The sequence below is a fragment of the Mesoplodon bidens genome (assembly GCF_964165515.1).
Source record: "Mesoplodon bidens genome assembly, chromosome: 14".
Taxonomy (NCBI): Eukaryota; Metazoa; Chordata; class Mammalia; order Artiodactyla; family Ziphiidae; genus Mesoplodon; species Mesoplodon bidens.
The window spans coordinates 67,419,470-67,440,852 of record NC_138170.1 but is presented as its reverse complement, the minus strand read 5'-3'; the positions used below and the strand labels follow the sequence as shown (position 1 = coordinate 67,440,852).

At 45.4% G+C, this 21,383-nt stretch overlaps 2 protein-coding genes across 11 annotated transcripts in view; one reads left to right on the top strand and one right to left on the bottom strand.

Annotated features, from left to right (window-relative positions):
- Nucleotides 1–14,118, top strand: part of MRPL33 (mitochondrial ribosomal protein L33) — a 61,283-nt gene extending 47,165 nt beyond the window's left edge. For both annotated transcript variants that reach the window (XM_081253824.1, XM_081253822.1), the window contains one exon: nt 13,188–14,118. In XM_081253824.1, coding sequence (XP_081109950.1) covers nt 13,188–13,230 — 43 coding nt within the window. In that variant the 3' untranslated portion in view covers nt 13,231–14,118. The remainder of the gene's footprint in view (nt 1–13,187) is intronic.
- Nucleotides 1–21,383, bottom strand: part of RBKS (ribokinase) — an 81,927-nt gene that overhangs the window by 4,933 nt on the left and 55,611 nt on the right. Inside the window, exon 8 of one of the 9 annotated variants that reach the window (XM_081253815.1) lies at nt 456–696. The exons of 5 other annotated variants lie outside the window; for them this stretch is intronic. In XM_081253815.1, the coding sequence (XP_081109941.1) occupies nt 637–696 (60 nt within the window). In that variant the 3' untranslated portion in view covers nt 456–636. Of the gene's footprint in view, nt 1–455; nt 697–3,396; nt 4,154–5,134; nt 5,518–7,432; nt 7,611–21,383 lie in introns of those variants that run through there. 3 more of the 9 variants (XM_081253816.1, XM_081253817.1, XM_081253814.1) reach the window with 3 other exon arrangements.

Genomic DNA, 21,383 nt, shown 5'->3' with positions numbered 1-21,383 from the left:
CCTGCTTCTGGAAATCTACAGAAGTGAAAACTCCTATAATATTGGGATATGTGCTCAAAGATGCTTATTGTTGCATTGTTTCCAAAGGCAAAACACTGGAAATAATGTGATTTTCTATCAAATAGGAGAATGGATGAATAATCTCGTACATTTGTATTATGGAAAAATATGCAGCTATTAATACGAAAAGGTTAGCAATACATGCACATACCTGGAGAAATGTCCATTAGTTAAGCCAAAAAAGATTTCAGCATCATGATCAATAGGAGGTTGTGGGGGTGGTGGGGGGAATGGAAGAGAGAGGAAAGAAAACACCTGTGTCTATGAGTATGTGTGTATTTTTCTTAAGAATACAGAGAAAAATGAAGAAGGATTTGTATCAAAAATTTTTTTTAATTAATTAATTTGGCTGCGTCGGGTCTTAGTTGCGGCGCACGGTCTCTTCGTTGTGGCGCGCGGGCTTCTCTCTAGTTGTGGTGTGCGGGTTTTCTCTTCTCTAGCTGTGGCGCACGGGCTCCAGGGTGTGTGGTCTCTGTAGTTGTGGTGCGCGGGTTCCAGAAGGCGTGGGCCCCGTAGTTTGTGGCACGCAGGCTGTCTCGTTGAGGCGCGCGAGCTCAGTAGTTATGTCGCACGGGCTTAGTCGCCCGGCGGCATGTGGGATCTTAGTTCCCTGACCAGGGATCGAACCCGCGTCTCCTGCATTGTAAGGCGGATTCTTTACCACTGGACCACCAGGGAAGTCCCAAGAAGTTTTTAACAAATGAAATCTTACTAAAGAAGTTAAAAAAATCAGGATCCGTCACTGTGTGAATTTGCAAATGGGCCAATTTCAGCCTCTGAATGATTTCCCTCTTTTTCTTAGTTAAGTGGACATCTACTACAAGTCGGGGTGAACTGAATTGAGCGAACCTCTTTCCTGCATTTGGAAATACCCCATCTCATTGAGGCAATTTCCTTTGCAACTAAGGACTAGGCAGTGACACCCTCCTGAAAGTCCAGGGGACTGGGAGGAACATTTTCTGGCTGTGACAGTGATTGCAGAAAAACTGAATTCTGGGATGTTAGTGGCAGCATTGTGATGGTGTCCAGTGCCCCATGTCAGTAACACAGCTGGTCGATTTTTCAACCAAGAACCTTGATTGAGGCAATCCTGTGTATTAAACTCCTCTGAGAGGCCAGAAATCTTGTCTAGTTCTTTCCTATCTGATGACTCCCCAGAGTTATACAGTCCTTAAAAGTAGTATATGCTCAGTTAATGACTGCTGATGGGCCAACTCTTAGCTGCCCCAGTCTCCACCTTCTCACCAGAAATGAGATGGTGGGGGTAGGGGTGGTGGTCCACATTCTTCTTCGCAAAGAGGGCAGCAGTCTCGCCTCATTCCAAAAACACAAGGAAGTAGGGAGACTCCTGGGGCCATCAGCTCAAAGATGTGAAGGCCAGTGAATACTATTTTAAAAGTCACATTACATCCAACAGTGGAAAAGCTCTTTGAAATTTAAGAGTGAAAAGGTAGAAAAGTACTACTTAACTTTCACCAAAGAGTGTAAGGGAAAGAAGGGCAGTGATATATTCATTTGCACTTCTCTTAGGCCTTTAAAACATTGTACTGACGATTGTGTGTACAGGCCTACAGTCTGGGGCAACCTGAAAACTCTCTGAGGGCAGAGACCATATCTCTGTCCCCTGTGTCCCTTCCACTGCGTCACCCAGCGCTTTGAGTTGGCCTGACTCATGGGCCTAGTTCCATCGTGTTTTTCTCTTCCAGTGATCTCTTCCAAGGGGGCCAGATGTCCCTTGTTGAACTACAAGTGACTTTCTTTTGTGTCAGTAAAAATGGAGGTTAGGTTGCCACAGCCCAGAGTTACTTGATAGTCTCATTGTTGAATCTATTTATAGCACAGGGCTTTCAAATGCCAATAAATTACTCGGCTGTTGATTCACATCTTCAGTATAACTATTTTTATGCACTGGTTATAATTTTTTTTTAATGGAAAGTGCTTTAGAAGTAGAAGCTGTATTGTATCACTGTGATTTTCCTGTAAGTAAAGTACTTTCCAATCAATCATTCTTGGAATAATGGAATAGTTCTCATTGATACAACATGATGGCTTTAACCTTTTACTAAAAATTATTTTTGTGCCAAAAGGGGTGATGACATAATTCATCTTTCTTCAATAAAAATACCCACGTGGCTACTATTCATTGCCTTCTCACAATAATTGCCTCTTAAGGAAGAGCCGCTCTTAGAGAATGGATGTAGCATTCTGAAATTCCTGCTCTCCTGAGGGCCTGCACACTCCTGGGTCCTGAGGGGTTCTGGCCTGTGGGACCCGGGAGGCAGATGGATTAACAGTGAAGTGGAAGGAGCAAAACACACCCTATGGAATACCTGAGCCCTCTGGTGGGGGTCTGGGGGAGGGCGAGGCACCCGGCAGGGCTGGTGGCGTAGGGATGACACTCATCAGCAGCTGGTGCGAGGACACCAAGGGGAGAATCTGAGAGGTGGGTGCTCCTAAGGACAGCACCTAGAGCTGGGGTGTGGGGTTGGGGGGAGGCAGTGTGGCCCTGGGGAGGCTGGCTGCTCATTTCCCTTCTCCTCCCTTGCAGACCATCCTCTCTGTCCAGCTGCCCGCACTCCCTGCTCCCTCCCACTGCCCCTTGCCTGCCTGAGCCCTTGACTATGACCCCGGTCTGCTCTCTCACTGAACTTGGCAGCTCATGTCCCAGTCTCTCAGGGGTCTGCTCTCTGACGAGAGAGGGGAGCACAGTGATAAACCTCTTGGAGCTGGCAGGCAATGCCTGAAATGGCTGCAGGTGCCACCCCAGCAGAGCATACCTACATGCTGAGCCAAGTCCAGGTGGTCCGCGAGGGCTCTTCTGGCTGAGGTTCTGCTCAGGGTCATCCTCTCTGCTGGGCACTGTGCACGTTATCGCCTTTGTTCCCTAAGAACCCTGTGGAGGTGGGCGTAGCTGGGGCTGCAGTGTCTGGTCATACAAGGTGGCTCTGCACGAGCGTGCCCTGGTGACGGGATGACTGTGGGTCTGCAGGCCGTGCTCAACTCCCCAAGCTGTGCCTATTCAGAGAGGCGCCTTCTCATTTGCACGAAGTGCCCTGGAGGCTGGCAGCAAACCTGGGGGATCCTTATTTTAAAACTGAGGAAACTAGGATTTAAGGAGGTTAAGTAACTTGCCCAAGGTAAGACTAAAGGTGGTAAATGGCAGTCAGGATTGTACCAAGGACATCTGTGTGGAAATCTAGCAGTAGAGCAGGTGGAGAAGCTATTTTGGGAGAGAGATTGGGCTTCTGGCTACTGCTCAATTTTTCCTATTTCCCCATGGGAAGGGCTTATGTTTTCTATAGCGATGAAGAATTACAGGGATGAGAGTGAAGACTGTGAATCTTTAATGATGTCTCTCTGTATGAGAAGAGAATGGGAACCAGAGTTGCCCTGGGCAGGTGTGGGGGAAGAGGGAAGGTACAAAGGGAGTAAAGATTTCAGGAAAGAATAACCAGATGGGGCTTCCCTGGTGGCGCAGTGGATAAGAATCTGCCTGCCAATGCAGGGGACGTGGGTTCGATCCCTGGTCCGGGAAGATCCCACATGCCGCGGAACAACTAAGCCCGTGTGCCGCAACTACTGAGCCTGCGCTCTAGAGCCTGCGAGCCACAACTACTGAGCCTGCGTGCCTAGAGCCTGTGCACTGCAAAACGAAGAGCAGCCCCCACTCGCAGCAACTAGAGAAAGCCTGCGCACAGCAAAGACCCAACACAGCTGAAAATTAAAAAAAAATAATAAATTTATAAAAAAAAAAGAATAACCAGATGAATAACTGGAGAGTCTGACCCAGGTAAAGAAGGAAGAGAGGTCAGGAGGGGGTCAACAGGTCAGAAGAAAATGGAGGGAACTAAGGAAAGTGAGAACAAAAGTGTAGGAGAAGAGGTGAGAGAGCTGGTTGTGGTCAGAGTGGGATGTGAGGTTTATTCCCACAGGACTGAAGCCGTGCCAGGTATTAACCATTTCCTGCGAGTCGTCATGGGAACAGGAGGCTGGAGTGGAGGTGAAGAGTCCCTGGAGGTGGGGGCATCTAGGAACTGTGAGTCTTGGTGATGGTTCATCCTCACGGTACTGAAGTCGTCCTATGATGGTAGCACTGGGGGGAGGTGTGGAGAGAGAAATGGTGATGTAGATGCCAGGCTTAGATAAACAGAGAATGACCAGGAAAGGAGGTTGAGGCTTTATAACTGAATTGTATGAGCCACGAAGACGCAGGAATCTCTTCAGGAGGGTAGAGGAGGGATGGCTGGAAGCTGCAAGAATGTGCTTTGGGATCAGGAGCCGCTTTCACCTCTAAGGGCTGTATGGGGAGGTAAGGATGTAAAAGAGCTTACTTAGGAGGAACAGGACAACCATAAGGTTTAGAGGGGAGAGAAGCACAGAGCAGCAAGGCACCCTCCTGGGTCCCTGTGTCTCTCTGGCCCTCCTTCTTTGTCTCTGCCACGGTCTCGTCCTTCTCCCGTACCATCCACACCGGTATTCCCTCAGGTTCTGTTCTTCACCCCCTGCCCTTCTCATTTCCCCTCATTTCCTGGGTGTCAAATACTGTGCTGTTAGGGTTTTGACTGCTATGAATATGAGGAGTCCTAAGTCATTATCTTTAGCCCACACTCTCCTCTGTCTTGGGATTCGTGCATCTTAACTACCTGTGAGTCAGCTCGACCAGCCGCAGGTCTCTTGCAGGCAGTTCTAACTCAACATACCCGAATCGAACTCATAACTCTGGCTGAACATGGGCCTCTTCTTATCTTTTCAGTTTGTGGCAACTCCACCCTGAAAATCTGGGGGGTCTTCTGGATGATCACCAGTTGCCAAGTGTAAATTCTAAATATTTTGCTAATCTGTCCTTTCATTTCATCCCTACCTCACTGCCCTACTTCATGCTCACATCACCTCTAAAGGACCACGTTAACTTCCTAACTAGTCTCTCTGTCTCCAGTCTGGCCCCTTCCACCCCGTCCTCCATACTGCTGTCAATCAGGCCACCTTACTTCCATGCCCAAAGCCCTTTGATCATTTCTCATCTTTCTTAGGATAACATTTTAGCTCCTTAGCATGGCACATGAGGCGCTCCCGCCCACCTACCCAGTTTCATCTCTTACTTTTTCCTACTCATGCATGTAACCACAGGTCTTCATTCATTGAGATATCTCCCCTTGAACTCATCCTTAGACTAACTCCTACTCCTCTCCTAAGACTCAACTCAGTTATTAACTTAGTCATCATATATTTGCTGACTGGCACCATATTCAAAGCACTGTGTTTTCCCTGATCCCACGAGTCTGGATTAGGTACCCTCCTAGATGGCCCTGCTCTCCTCTGTGGTCTTCATCACGTCCACGCCCTCAGACTAGTGCAAGGCCAGGCTCGCCGCTGAAATACAGGCTGACTGAATCCAGGACTATCAGGAGGCTGGGTGCTGAGTGATCAGGTGAGAAGCACAGGTGTCCCAAGAATGCCCTGTAGGAGGGATGACAGTGAGACAGACTTGTGAAAGTCCTAGTTTGCCAAATTCCAGTTGATAGAAAAGTGGGTGAATTGTAAGGCATGATAGGTATTAATTGTGGCTGGGGAAAAAAAAAAAAAAACAACAAATGCCATGTGGTGAAAATCCCCAAGGTAAGGACTTGTCAGGCGCCTACAACAGAAACCCAGATGATTTTGCAAGAATGATGTCATCGTGAGGCTTCATTTGTTAGGAATCCGTACCCACGCTGGATGATTCATCACCCAAACTGCCAAGGGACCCTAACAGTTAAAGTCCTTGCATTCCTCCCTGATTTGTTAACACATTCCATCTGACAAGTAGATACCACTTTCCTTTCTTTTCAAAACCTCTCCCTACACAAAGCTGTTCAAAGCCTATACTGTGGACCTGAATTCCTCAGCCAGGCTCGTGGTTTTAGGGGCCAGGGAAAAGGCAAATGGGATGAATGAAATATGACTAAATCCCAAGTCAATGTGCTATTTCTTCTTCATAAAAAAGAATATTGCAAGGGGCTCAGGAAAGGGGCAGCGATCAGTGTAAACCCCCCAGGCTCCCTGCTACCTGCCACCCCCGTGCAGGCAGGGGCGCTGACGTGGCTTGACCTCAGGCTAACTTGGTGGCAATTTCTGCTTTGCTCCTGCTTCCAAGTTCTAAGAATGGGGCTTCTGCCTCTTTCCCGTTTGCAGGAGGTTGAGGCATGAACACCTGGTGGGGCCTGGGAGAGGAAAAGTCATTCTTTGTCCTTAAAGGGCTAATCATGGATGGGCCGGAGACATGGATCTTGGGGAAGAAGCACCGAGGGAACACACACCTGGAATGAAATCCCACCTTCTTCCCTTTTAACTGCGTCATCTTTTGAGAATGGTAAACTACAGTGAAGCCCCTCTGTACACAGCTGGGAAAAATGTTTTTCTCAAGTGGGAACATGTTTTCTCCCCTGGGACAATACAGTAAGTGGTGTGGAGTTAAACGGGCCTGACTTTAAGCCCTGTTTTCACCACTTAGGCAAGTGACTCAGCCTCTTGTGTGACCTCTCTTGTGACTATTTATCTGTAATACGGGAACCTACCTCATAGGGGTAAATACTGAATTGGATAAGGTATGTGAAAAGGCCTAGCACAGTGCCTGGAGCAGAGGAGGTGTTCAGCAGAGGTGGGGGAGACTCGATGGTGCCATCTTAGAGGCCCCTTAACTTGCTAACGTTTTTGGAAACAAAAGCCCATGATCTAAGTCAGAGGGTTCTAAGGAACAAAGAGAGTCATGACCCTGCGGATCCCAGGGGCTTATGCTGTGCCTGGCTTCATGCTCCCAGCTCCAAGTAGAAGAGGGCATTAGGAATGCTCTCATAGTCTGGAAAGGCAGAGGGGGCAGAAGTATGTCCTGTAGCTCTTAATTACAAGGAAGCCAGGTTCTAGAGAGTTCTAGCAGTGGCCATCTGTATGTGCTGGGCTCTCTGAAATCCATTTCTCTGTGAGGGCAGGGGAGATAATTTCTGAGAACTTAAAGAACTCTGTGAGCAGGGTATTAAAGAAATGTGAAGTGAAGAGTATAAAGGTCAGTGCAAGACTGGGGAACCTGATAAATCTCACGCTTTCATTTGGGTGAGGGAACAGAGGGAGAACAGTGAGAGGGTTTGGGGAGAGGCCTAGAGCTGAGAAGGGCTGGAGGACAGCATGGGAAGGAAGTGACCTGCTGGCGGGGAAAGCTATGCACCTCTACCTGTGCTGCTGCTTTGATGGAGGACCCTGCTTTCCATCACAGTCAGCCAGCCACTGGGCAGAGGGCTCCTGCCAGGGAGAGGAGGAGGTGGCAGAGCCTGGAGGATGGCAGGCAGGCTGAACAGATGGTGCAGGGACAATGTGACTTGAGAGGACACTCCTCTAGCCATGCTGGAACCTGAAGTCAGGGCTTCTCATGGTTAGTGATGGGCATGGGCCACCCTGTCCACCTTCTCCGTGTGACTGACCTCACCACTTACTCCAAATGTGAGCAGAAAGAGAAAGGCCCGGCCTAGAGCCTTCATTCCATCCAGGGCATGCATTCTCCGGGGTGCAAATTCATTCTTCTGTGTGTGGGAGTACCGCAGTATGTAAACAGAGAGAGAGAGAGAGAGAGAGAGAGAGAGAGAGAGAGAGAGAGACACACACACACACACACACACACACACACACACACACACACACACACACACACACACACACACACACACACACACACACACACACACACACACACACACACACACACACACACACACACACACACACACACACACACACACACACCACCCCCCACCCCCCCCCCCCCCCCCCAATGAATGAATATCTGTGGTATTAAATTTCATGGAAGAAGAGGACATTTAGGAAAAAAAATCTCTTAAACCTTGAGCTGGGTGGGTGGGTGGTGATTAATGAAAACACGGTGTTTGAGAAACACCACCAAAGTAGGGCCTCTTGCCACAAAGAACTGCCAGTGGCCCAGTCAGGGTCTTCCGGTGCATTAAGAAGCCCTAACCAGCAGCCTCCAAATTGCAAGGCTTGCTAGGCAGGTGTTGGTAGCTCCCTGTGTTCTTTCCACTGAGCCAGAAATTCCTACATCTCCCAGCCAGTTCCCTTCCTGTTTACTTCAATCTACAGTCTCCATGGCCACCAGTGAGCCATAGGCAAGCCCCAAGCCCTGGAGCCAGGACTTTAACCAGGAGATTAGAGCTAGCGTGGCCTGGCCTATCTTGCCGAGGCAGGAAAGGGCAAAGGTTCTCTCCTGGGCAGACAAAACTGAGTAGTCCATCTGATAAACATACCACAAATACGATGCCGCTTATACAAGAGCCCCATTTCACAGCTTGAATCTGAATATTTCTATCTTCTCTTACCAGCGCATATTCACATCATAAGGATGAGATCATATCCTTTCCAACTTCAACCTTCCAGCCTTCCCTAACCAGATCAGTTTAGGGCAACACGATGGACAGTGAGAATCCAGTTTTCTTATCATTATTGTGTAAGTGCTGCTGATTTTTATTCTAAATAAATCTGTAGGGAACATAGACTACTCATTATGTCATAAATGTCCATGACTTTGGCTTCAACTATTAGCCACCTTAATTTATTACATTTAAATTTCAATTATTTGGCTGAGATAGTCTGCTTTTAAAATACTCTGACTAAAAGAAAGCAAATATTTTCTGCTTTAATATATTTCAAATGATCACTATTTCATATTGATCCGAAACCACATGTAGCAAAGTTTTGATGTGATTTTTGTCTTTTAAACAGGCATAATGTTTTCCTTGGCTCTACAATTTATTAGCAATTTGACTTTTTAGAAAAACAGCTTGATTGAGATATAATTCATATGCCAAATAATCCGCCCATTTAAAGTATACAGTTCAGTGTTCTTTAGTATATTCACAGGGTTGAGCAACCATCACCACAGTCCAATTTTAGGAAATTTCATCCCCCCTAAAAGAAACCTCGGACCCATTAACAGTTACTCCTCATTCCTCCCCACTCCCCCGAGGCCTAGGAACCACTAATCTACTTTCTGTCTCTACAGATTTGTTAAATAGGCACACATTTTGAGCAAAATCATTTCCTATTCTAATTCCATAATTAACCAACAGCTTATTTTCCCATAATTAACCAATAATTTAATCATAATTAACCAATTAGATTCTTATTGAATCTCTTGATTTTAGCTGCCACTTTGTGTGAAAAGTGAAGTTGATGTTGGCCTAGTGGGAACTGTTTTCTGTGTTACTAAAACTGCATTCCCAATAAGCACTAAGGCAACAGATTTAGCTTCCTTCCTGCCCAGATATGTTCACTCAACAGTCTGTAAAGCTTTAAAGTTAAGTTACAAATGCACCAGGAGCTTGGTGTTTTAAGAATTCCTATGGTGAAGTTGTCTGTAAAGCCTAACCTCTGAGGGAAAATCCACCCACATTCTTCTCAAGCACAGACACATTAACTGGTCTGTTTTAAAATCTCAGTTTCTATAGATTTGGTCTGCTCGAGGGATTTTCTTTTTGGGCCTCTCTGCAATGACTAGTATGTGGCAATGAACACTCGCTTCCTTGCTGAACGTCATGACTCCCTTGCACAGGGCTGAAATGGGTGGTTTCAGTACAGACCCTTTCACTGCTAGTGTGTGACAAGTTCTGGGCACGAGAGTACAATGCCCACATACACAATCCATCCTGACTCACCATCACTAAGCTTTCCATAGAAAACAGCATGTCTGCAAATGAATACATCTTCCTAGCCCCTTGTAGCCACCAGTCAGGCAATGGTTTTCCTCTCTTAGCACCAAATAAATTGGTGGGCTGAAATGGCAGAATCTTAGACACATCCACCAAGGTGATGAATTGGTCATTATATAGACAAAAAGGTGGGTCTGGCCAAAGGAATGATAAATACAGGCCTTTCTCCAACTCTCTGCCCTGACATAATGCTCAAACTACCAGAATCCTGTCTGCAGAATGACATGACTTTCACTTTTCACTTTTTTTTTTAGTACTTTCTGGTTTACAGAGCATATTTGTAGATGTGACTCACTTTGAATCTCATTACAATTCTGTGAGGTAGGTAAGGGTGGGTCTTTCATTTTCCAGATGAGAAACCAAGTATAAGAACTTGCTCGAGGTCAAATGTCTAGGTGGCAGAACCGGGATGTCTTAGTGGAAGGCCAGTCTCTCTTAAAGCGGTCCCCCGGAGAGGCCATACATGTACTCCAACTTTGCTCAAAAACTTTTGGAAACTTGTTCTTTGGAATGCCTTAAAAATCAGTAGCACATCTTTGAATATCCTCAATGAAGGCAATATTTCATCTTCTAAGTCAGTGGTTCTCAAACTAGATTGTACCTCAGAATTGCCTGGAGGGCTTGTTAAATGCTCATTGCTGGGCTCCACTCCCAAAGTTTCTGATCCATTAAATCTGGGGTGGGGCCCAGGATTTGTTTCTAAAGAGTTCCCAGGTGATCTTGATGTTACTGGTCCCTGGCCACACTTTGAGAACCACTATCCTAAGAAATTTATTTCTGGAAAGAGTGAATCATTTAAAACCATCTAGTGATTAAGGTGGGGGGATCAAGCTAGGAAATTCCACCAGTGGCCAAAACAATGGGTGACTATCAAGAAAAACACTGGCTCTGGGGGAAATCTGCATAAAGAGCTCCAAAAAGGTTCTGAATAATGGCAGTTGATCAGACTAATCCCTTTGGATGCATGCTCAAGAATGCTTCTCCTGAGTGTTTAGAACACCTTGTGCAGTCGTAAATGTCTGAGATGTTCATTATCGACCTTTTGTTTTCCAGCTTTAGAAAGACAAAAGAAACCATGTAGGTGACATCCACATTACAGAGAATCAATATTAAGGAAGGATTAATAGCTATTTACAGCAGCTGAACTAGTCAGACGTAGATTGGGGTCCTTTCTATGCTGCAAAACATGATGGGTGTGGAAGATGAGGGGAAAATTTTGACTCTTCCTACCCTGACTTTTCTGTTGAGATTAGAATGGAAAAAGTGAAGAGATCTAATTTTGGATGCCAAAGATAAACATGCAACATTTTATGGGGAAAAAAATTCTATCAGAAAAGAAAAATGAACTACATTAGGTACTTAAGCTGGGAGTCAATCCTTCATGTCACAGTAGGGAAAAAAGAGGTGGAGAACTGCCTAAATATTGGTTCTAATTTTATTTTCAATTCTACATTACATTAAACTCTCCGTGTACTCCTTTAATTTATAGCAACTGCTGACACAAATCGGTGTGCCTTCTCTTCTTTGACATCAGTATTTCTCTTGAATTATGCATTTCCATCTGGAATGAGGTTTATGGGGCCAAAGCCTTTCATTTAGATGGATGAAAACAGAGAGGGATCAATGGGGAGCCGAGTGCAAAGTCAAAGTAAGGTTGGGAGATATATGTTCAAAGCAGCATATTACTGCCCCAAAAGATTGTAAGGGGTATTAAAAAATGACTCTGGTCTTCCAATTTTCAACATATTGATTAAAATTCAACTACTAAAGAACAAGAAAAACTCTACCAACCTTCATCCCAGAACTGCTAGATTTTGTATTTATTGGTACCCTACTAGTATTTAATAACAATTTGCAAGAGTACAGTGATCATAATAACTGCATCACCTTGATTTCATCTAAAATTGAGTCAAACGCAAAAGAAGTTGCCAGCCTGATGCCACGTTTCACCTATCCCAGCCTCGCCACCTGAATGTACATGGTTGAGGTATTCTACCTCCGAGCTTAGCACCATGAACTGGTCTGGCTCCATTATTGGTGACAAATTCCTGGTCTAAGTCAGCCAGTGGTCCATTCTGACAGGTCATTTGCTGGCTCCATCTGGGGCCCAACTCAGTCTCAGAGTCCATTCTCAGCTTCTGGTTTTTGATGGGTTCTGGGTTGGCCAGTCACACCAGTATTGAAATGGACATTCTGATGAAGCTGTTTTGAGCTAGTTTTATCCTATAAGCAATCCTCAGCCATTTCTGAAAACCCTCCATTTTTAATCTTTACCCATCACCCACTCCATCCCAAGAGTGGGAATTGGGAGTAAAGTGAAAGTCTTTGCTCTATACATTGCTTGATAGTTTAGAAAAGAGAATTTTATGTTTTAGTGATAATAATTTCATGTGAAAAATGTTCTTGAGTCAATATGGCCTCATGAAAGCAGGTCGATCATGTTCTCTGGCTGAAAATGGCTATGCCCAGTAGCTATGTCATGATGTCACTTCCTCTCCAGCAGAGCCCTAGTTTGACAGTGGCCGGCCAGCCTGAAGAACCTGTGAGGGTCTACTGTCAACCTGCGGTTTGGTCCTGCTCTAGCAACCTGGGAGTGGGTGGGCCAGGAGGCCAGGAGCCCAGGGGGCTGCCTCGGTGCCTCTTCAGGGGCAGGGCCGGCATGCGCTCAGCATGCTAGCCACACAGAATGGCCTGTGGAGACTTAAGACTGGTTAAAAACCCCATTCTGCCCAAAATGTCTGTGGTGTATTAATTTATTCTACAACTTAAAGAATTCCATTATTAATGAAAGAGAAGTAGAATCCTGAGTATGAGCTAAAACTGGCATAAAAAAGGCCCATTCTTCAGGCGCTATTAATGGAAGCTTTGTATATAAATAACTATATATTGGTGAATAAATGGCACTTAAAACTAAAATGTCTGTTAGTGATTCACTGGGTTCTAAAGACTGCCCTTGCCTTCTGTGGTCAGTGATCTTTTTTCTTTGTGACTCCACTATTCTAGACAGAAAACAGTTAATCCAATATGATTTAGTATCTCATGAAAGATTCCACTAAAACATTTTCTGCCAAATGTTCCTCTTCTAACAGCTGCTTTTTTATTTCAGTGAGAGGTACTTGAAATAAAATCATTGTTCTCTGTGAAAAGTGCACACTAAATAATACAGAGCTACCAGATTATTAAACAGCAAAGGCATCTGATAATATTAGCATCAACCACAGGTCCCACTTCTGCTGATGCACAACATTTTGAGTAATCAGTCATTGCACAATATTATATTTATATCCTTTTTGCTTGAGCTGTTAGGCCACAAAATCAGCAGGCAGTTGCTGTTATAAAAGGGTTCTCTAGGTTATTTATAATGTTTCTGCTTCCTTACAGTTGCTGCTTCACTCTTGGGTCTTGGGCCAGGTCTACACTGTGAAGACGAAGGAAGGAACTGAGCAATTGTTCTGCTAATCTAACTGCTGAAAGCTGGTGAGGATGATTCACAGCACACTGTGTGTGCCTTGGCTGGAATACCTGGTATTTTTGTCTACACAACCCAAATTCATCACATACTGGCTGATTTGTCACTTCATCAGGGGGAGAGTGTGTAGTTTCGTGAAGGCTGTGTCTCTATCAGGAGTAAGCTAGTGTCTAGGGCACAGGTGGTAGGGCGAGATATCTGAACTAGCGCTATGTTGCAAAAGAGTTTCCTTCAAATGTTATTTACTTTACATGAAGGATAAGTTTCTGCTCCAGATGTTTCTCTGTTGCATAGATCAGTGCTTCCCCCAAATGGTGGCAGGCAGCCTGGCATGCCCAATAGAAGGGCACATAGGAATCATGAGGATATTTCATTTCATTTTCTTTTTTATAAATTACACAGGCATCTTCCTGTTCCACCTGCAGAGAATAACTGATGATGTGAACTGTTTCTAATGGGAGTAGGTCTTAGCTCTTAGGTGAGTAAGGACTCAAAAAAATGCTGAAAACCATGGAGACTGATAGAATGAGCTATTTGTTTTGACTATGATATAAGTATCTAACTTAGGCTCCCCCCCCCAAGTTTTTAAAAAAGGAAATGGACTACCATTATGTCCTCTGAATTCTTTTATTTTGGTGGGGGTGGGGTGGGGTGTCTTCTGAATTCTTAAGAATTCTTAAAGCCACTTCTCCACATCCCTGTTGCCACGTTCCTAGTCCAGGCTGCCATATCTCTCAGATCAATGTAACATTTTTTTTTTAACATCTTTATTGGAGTATTGGTGTGTTAGTTTCTGCTGTATAACAAAGTGAATCAGCTATACATATACATATATCCCCATATCCCCTCCCTCTTGTGTCTCCCTATCCCACCCCTCTAGGTGGTCACAGAACACGGAGCTGATCTCCCTGTGCTATGTGGCTGCTTCCCACTAGCTATCTGTTTCAATGTCACAGTCTCTGGATGGTTCTTCCTGCCTCCAGTATTATGATCTCCAATTTATTCTTCACACAGCAGCCGTGTTAATCTTTTATAAAGTACAGATCTGATCAAATCTGTCCCTTGCTTAACCTCTTATCAGTGGCTCCCCACTGCCCGCAGGAGAAAGTGCAAATTCCCAGGAGTGGCAAACGAAGCCCTTCACGACCCATCCCTGTTCCAGCTGTACCTCATCCTTTCCCACTCTTCCTGTACTCTAAGCTCTTTCCAATCAGAACTAATTGAAAAGGCACAAACATGACCTGCTGTCTTGCCTTTGGGCCTTTTCATGAGCTCCTGCCTCTGCCTGGGTTACTCTTCACTAAGGGGAAGACAGCCTTCAGCTCATCTCCTTCCCTGGCCCTCAAAGCAGGTTCGCTGGGCTCCTCGGGCCAGGTGGACCCCTCAACCACACTCCCATGGCACCTCGGGAACATCCCTATCATGGCGCTTCTTACTCTGTGTGGGCTACATACCCTTCTAGACGGAAGCTCTTTGTGGCCAGGGTCTGTCTTATCACACCAGTATGTCCCTACCACGCAGAAAATTCAGGCAGAAAATTCAGGTCAGGTGTGAAGAAATGAGTGCACAGTGGGGTGCTCCTCACGCCTTTTGCCATAATTTTCCACAGGAGTCTTTTCCATTTCTTAAAGAACTGTTTTCAGTTCTAGAGGGCACTTTTGCTTCATCAGCCCTGGAAGTACAAGAATAAAGTGCCAGGCAGCCCCAGGATCCTGACTATGAAGAAACCCTATTTAGGCTTCTCTCTCTAGTAGTTTTTTTTTTTTTAATACATTTATACATTTATTTATTTTTGGCTGCATTGGGTCTTCATTGCTGTGCGCGGGCTTTCTCTGGTTGCGAGTGGGAGCTACTCTTTGTTGCAGTGTGCAGGCTTCTTATTGTGGTGGCTTCTCTTGTTGCAGAGCACAGGCTCTTAGGTGCGTGGGCATCAGTAGTTGCGGCACGCGGGCTCAGTAGTTGTGGCTCACGGGCTCAGTAGTTGCGGCTCACGGGCTCTAGAGCACAGGCTCAGTAGTTGTGGTGCATGGGCTTAGTTGCTCCATGGCATGTGGGATCTTCCCAGACCAGGGCTCGAACCCTTGTCTCCTGCACTGGCAGGTGGATTCTTAACCATTGCGCCACCAGGGAAGCCCCTCTAGTAATTTTAAAAGATGTAAGATATGGAAAACAGAAGGTCTAAGATATACCTTATAGGGGTTCCAGAAGGAGAGGATTGAGAAAATAGAGGAGAGGCAGTAATAAAAGAGAGAATGGTTGAGGATTTTTCAGAATTGATGAAAAACACAAATACTGAGATTCAAGAGGAACAAAGAGTCATGAGCAGTATAAATAAGAATAAATTCAGAGCTGAATTCACTGCAGTAAAACTGCAGAATGGCAAAGATCAAGAGAAATTCTTACAAAATATTACTATTCTTCTGTCCAAATGTGTTTCTAATTAGATTCCCACGTGCTAAACCTAAAAGTTGACGTCTCAGTAAAGAGGATTTTCCTAACTGGGAACAGGACAGTCACAGGGAGGTCATCTAGCAAATGTAACCATGATCTTTCTTTTCCCAATTTTGGTTTGTTTTGACCAAGGATGGAAAAGGATATAAAACTTCCTGTTTTTTTTTTTTTTTTTTTTGGCGGTACACGGGTCTCTCACTGCTGTGGCCTCTCCCGTTGTGCAGCACAGGCTCCGGACGCGCAGGCTCAGCGGCCATGGCTCACGGGCCCAGCCGCTCCGCAGCAGGTGGGATCCTCCCGGACCAGGGCACGAACCAGTGTCCCCTGCATCGGCAGGCGGACTCTCAACCACTGTGCCACCAGGGAAGCCCCAAACCTCCTGTTTTTAGAGAATCTTTCGGGAAGATGTACTTCACCTAACTTCTGGTCCCAAATCACATAGCTTTTTCAGGGGTTGTCCCATTGTATGGCACCCTCCTATAGATTTTAAAGGAATGGAAGTAGGAGGAGGAAAGTGAGAGTGACTAGTTAGCCCTTTAAACTCTGTCCCCCTGTAGTACACTTACTCACCCACATATGCACACACAAACACATGGCATTCATGCCACTCATAGATCATTCACATGGAGCACACATTATCCACATTGAAAATACACAAAGTACACACACTACTAACCTAACACACACATACTCATACTTTCACGCAAAGGGCAGGCAGATGTTCAGCAAGCTATGACCCACACAGCTGTTTTCTCACTTCCTTGTCCACTGAGGGCAACGGGCAAGGCTCTAACTCAACGGGGCTCTACCCTTTGGCTCCAGACGTTTTTTCACCTCCATATAATTCTAGGCCTACCCAAGAATCATCTTCATGCAATGGAAACCACTTGGGAGACCTACAGTCCAGTCCTGGCAGCTCTGCTCCTGAGGACACTGTTGCAGCATCCTAGGAAGATGGGCAAGGAGTGGACTACCAGCTCACTGCCATGTCCTCACACTGATGTCCGGGACACTGAGGAGTGGGAAGAAGAGGAGCTTAGGCGTAGGAAGCTCAGGAGTCTTAGCTGTAGATGGGTCAGCAATCTCCCACAACCTCATCCCATCCCTTCTTACTGGGAGAGGGACTGTTTCCTGTCCCTTCAGTTAGGTGCCTTCTAGGCCCACAGAACACTCTAAATCTAGATTTTGCTCTCCTGACTTTTGCTAAGGTTTTTTTTGGCTGCATTGGGTCTTCGTTGCTGCGCGTGGGGTTCCTCTAGTTGCAGCAAGCGGGGGGTACTCTTCATTGCAGTGTGTGGGCTTCTCATTGCAGTGCCTTCTCTTGCCATGGAGCATGGGCTCTAGGCATGTGGGCTTCAGTAGTTGCAGCATGCAGGCTCAGTAGTTGTGGCTTGTGGGCTCTAGAGCGCAGGCTCAGTAGTTGTGGCACACGGACTTAGCTGCTCCGTGGCAAGTGGGATCTTCCCGGACCAGGGCTCGAACCAGAGTCCCCTGCATTGGCAGGCGGATTCTTAACTACTGTGCCACAAGGGAAGTCCCTTGCTAAGGTTCTAACAGTTGTTTTTTCCTCTCCATACTCCCTCCACCCCCATGCCCCCCCTCTCCCGTACCATTATTGCTCTTCTTTTAGTCTCTGGCCATTATGAGTTCTGAAGCAGGGCCAGGTCCCCTTGGGAGCCCCTAATATGCCCAGCCCTAGGCAGATGTACATGCAAGTACAGTTGTGGCCATGGGACGGTACTTTAGGAAAACGGAAAAAAAACAGTCTTGTATCTGGCCCTGCTTCAGTTCCTCAAAGTGAAGATGACATTTCTGGTAAGCAGTTACAATTAGATTTTTAGAGCCCTGGGTTTTCAAATGATCACATGCAGGATTAAGAAAGATAATTTAAAATGTTTAATTCTGCCTGATTAGCTGGTAATTGAGGTGATCTGCTGATGTGGAAGTAATGTAATAGAGTTAATATGCCCCTCGGCCTGACAGATGTCTTGTGCCTTGTCGATCAGTCTCTTCAGCAATTACCTTGTCCTCTGTCCTTTTTTTTTTTTTTTTTTTAATAGTCAGTGAACTTCTTTTTGTCATCGTCATCCTTTCTGGCAGCCAGAGTCAGCAGACTTTGCACAGACATCATGCCCATTTATTGGTATCATTCCTAAGTTTTAGATGGCTATTTCAGGGCTTCCCTGGTGGTGCAGTGGTTAAGAATCTGCCTGCCAATGCAGGGGACATGGGTTCGAGCCCTGGTCCGGGAAGATCCCACATGCCACGGAGCAACTAAGCCTGTGCACCACAACTACTGAGGCTGCGTTCTAGAGCCCACGAGCCACAACTACTGAGCCCGCGTGCCACAACTACTGAAGCTTGTGCGCCTAGAGCCTGTGCTCCGCAACAAGAGAAGCCACTGCAATGAGAGGCCCATGCACCGCAATAAAGAGTACCCCCGCTTGCCACAACTAGAGAAAGCCCGTGTGCAGCAACGAAGACCCAATGTAGCCAAAAAAAAAAAAAAAAAAAAAAGATGGCTATTTCAGAGCCTCATTTGGATATGGATTTTCTTTATTCTATGATGCCAATTTCAGAGGTGTCATTTACCCTCTGTAACTTTTCTTTTTTTTTCTTCTGGCCTCGCCTTTCTATGACTCCAGGGAAAACAATACTAGGATATGTTTTAAAGTGGGAAACTGGGTAAAAGTGCCTATGTGACCCTTTGTAATCCAAAACTTCCTCCCCCAATCCTGCTCTGTCCCTAGGCAGTCACTGGCTTGCTTCTGTTCATTATAGATAAATTTGTGTTTCCTAGACTTTTATATAAATGGAATCATGATATACGTACTCTTTATTGTCTGGCTCCTTCTGCTCGGTGTAATTATTTTGAATTCATCTATTTTATTGCCGTATAAATAGTTAATTCCTTTTTACTGTTGAGTAGTGTTCCATTTTACGGACATAGCACAATTGTTTTATCCATTCACTTGGATGGACATTTAGGTTATTTTTTGTTTTACAAATTAATTATTTGTAAATATTACAAATAAAGATACTATGAACTACTGTAAAAAAAATGGGAAACTGGGTAATTATTTTGTTTGCAAATCATTAAAAAAGAGCATTTGTATCTGAGATTGATTGTTTCCCTTGGCACATTCAGCGTGGCACTGAAGGACTATAAGGAATCCTGTAGATCTTCTAGTGCCCTGAGAACACTGGAGCTCAGTGAGGCTAAGTGACTGTAACACACATACTAGTCATTTTCCCAGAAGGAACTGGAACTCTTTCGTTATTTCAGGAGGACCTGTTATTACATGCCAAGCACTGTATTAAGCATTGGGGTTGCCCAAAAAGAACTCGCTGAACTGGACCTTGAGGATGGGTAGGAGTTTGCTAGGCAGGGAAAGAGTAGTGTTTTTTCTTCCCTTAAACTGGAGAACTAGTTTGGGAAGATTAAAAAAGAAGAATTACATTTTCCTTAGCCTCTCTAGTTAGCGGTTAGACCCTTAAAGAAGTTTAATGAAAAGATATTTTGGTTACAGACTCTAGGAGTGGTGCACCTCTCCTCCTTGATCATTCAAAGACAAGAATGAATGAAGTGATCTGTGCCTGAACCTTTGGTATCTGGCCTGGCACCATCCCGCAACATTGCCACCCATGCAATCCTGCTCCTTGCCCTGTACAGGAAGATGCTGGAGTTGAATGGCAGTGGGACCTGGGTTTCTCTCCAGTAATGTCATACCCACCCTGTGTGATGGTGAGTAGTGCAAGCTCCTGGTACGTGCTACCTGGTTATGCCACCGCCCCCCTCCCCCCTCCCCCCCCCCGCCCCACAGATATCCAGGTAAAGTGAACATTTAGGCACATAGGGACCTACTAATGAGCACTAAGATGTGCTGAGTGCTTACACGAGCCAGGCACTGTTCTTAGACTATACATGAGTTACTGCATTTAAGTGAGGCTGCACTGTACTGCACAAAGCAAGAGTGGAAGCTTCTGAAAATCTAGAGAAATGGAGCAACTTACAGAAGCCTAGAGCTTGACAAGTGGCAAGGAGTCGGTGCTGGAATGCCAAATAGAAGAGACTGGATGCTAGGCAGACTGCCACCAAGTCAAGAGGCGTGGGAAGGAGGACATGGATGTCAGGGTCAGGCAGACAGGCAGACAGACCTAGGATCAATTCCTGGCTCTGCCGATTCACCAGCTGGATGACTCTGGGCAGGTTGTTTACCTTTGGGGGTATAACTTCCTCCTCTCTAAAGTGGGCATTAGCCTGTCTTGCAGGGTTGTTCTGAGTGTGTGAGAAAATGCATAAAGAGTCCAGCACAATGCCTGTCCTAGAGTAGTGCCGTGCTTTTCATAATTAGCCAAAGGATCCTTATGTCCCCAAGAATCTGTAAGAATCAAGGAATTTCAGAGGTTGAAGACGACTCAGAGATCACCCACTCCAGACACATCATGTTTGGATGCACAACCTAAGCCCCAAACATAATGAGTCATTTGCCCAAAACTGTCTGCTAGTTATTAGTTAAATCAGAATTAGAACCCAGGACATCATCTGCTCTTAGCCACCAGAACCAATGATTACAGTTGAACCATACGAAAAACTCTTTGAGATATTTCACTAAAAAGGTGATTTAGGCTGATCCTGTTAGTTTGCCTCAGCTTATTTTCTCACAGAACAGCTGATTTTTCAGCATTCACTTTAGGTCACTTCGGAGGCATGCTGATTTGCTTTCTTGCGTGTGTTAGTCTACTTGGGCCACCATAACAAAATACCACAGACTAGGTGGCTTAAACAACAGAAATGTATTCCTCACAGTTCTGGAGGCTAGAAGTCCAAGATCGAGGTGCTGGCAAGATAAGTTTCATTCTGAGGCCTCTTCTCCTGGCTTGCAGGAGGCCACCGCCTTGCTGTGTGCTCCCGTGAACTTTTTGAACGACTCTGCTGTCCCTTCTTATAAGGATGCTAATCCTGTTGGGATCAGGGCTTCACCCTTATAACCTCATTTAATCTTAATTACCTCCTTATAGGTCCTATCTCCAAATACAGTAACTTTGGGGGTTAGGGCTTCAACATACAACTTTTAGGGGGAGCACAGTTCAGTCCAAGGGCTTGTGTTACATATGTTCCTCCATCCCTCATGAGCCCTTCCATTCAGGTCTCTTTCAAATCAGAGGTATATGTACGATGAAGTACATGAACTATTAAGTACCTCAACATGAGGCATCTCCTACGGCCCGGCCCCTTTTATAGCTCCTCCAGGTCATTCATTAGCCAAAGACCAAGAAATGTGGCAAAGCCAAAGTCTAGATCATTCATTCTGTTACCAGTTGAGAGAATGAGGGTTGAAGAGTTAAACCGAGATATATAAACAGACTCATTCAGAAAGAAAACTTGAACATGAGTGAAGTTTCTCTGAAGACCTGCCTGCATTTGAGTGATGAACAGAAACAGTGCAGCTTTGACATTTATTCTGATATTTCCAAAGGAAACTGTATAAAATAACATGTTTTTGAGGGAAAGTTTTTCTTTAGAATGATTAAGAAAAAAACTGTCAGAAGTGTGTAGTGAAATACCCAGATTTACAGAGGCTGAAGTGCTGTGGATCTGAAACGCAGGTGGATCTATTTCTTTGGCATCAGGACGCTACCCATTCAGAGGTCAT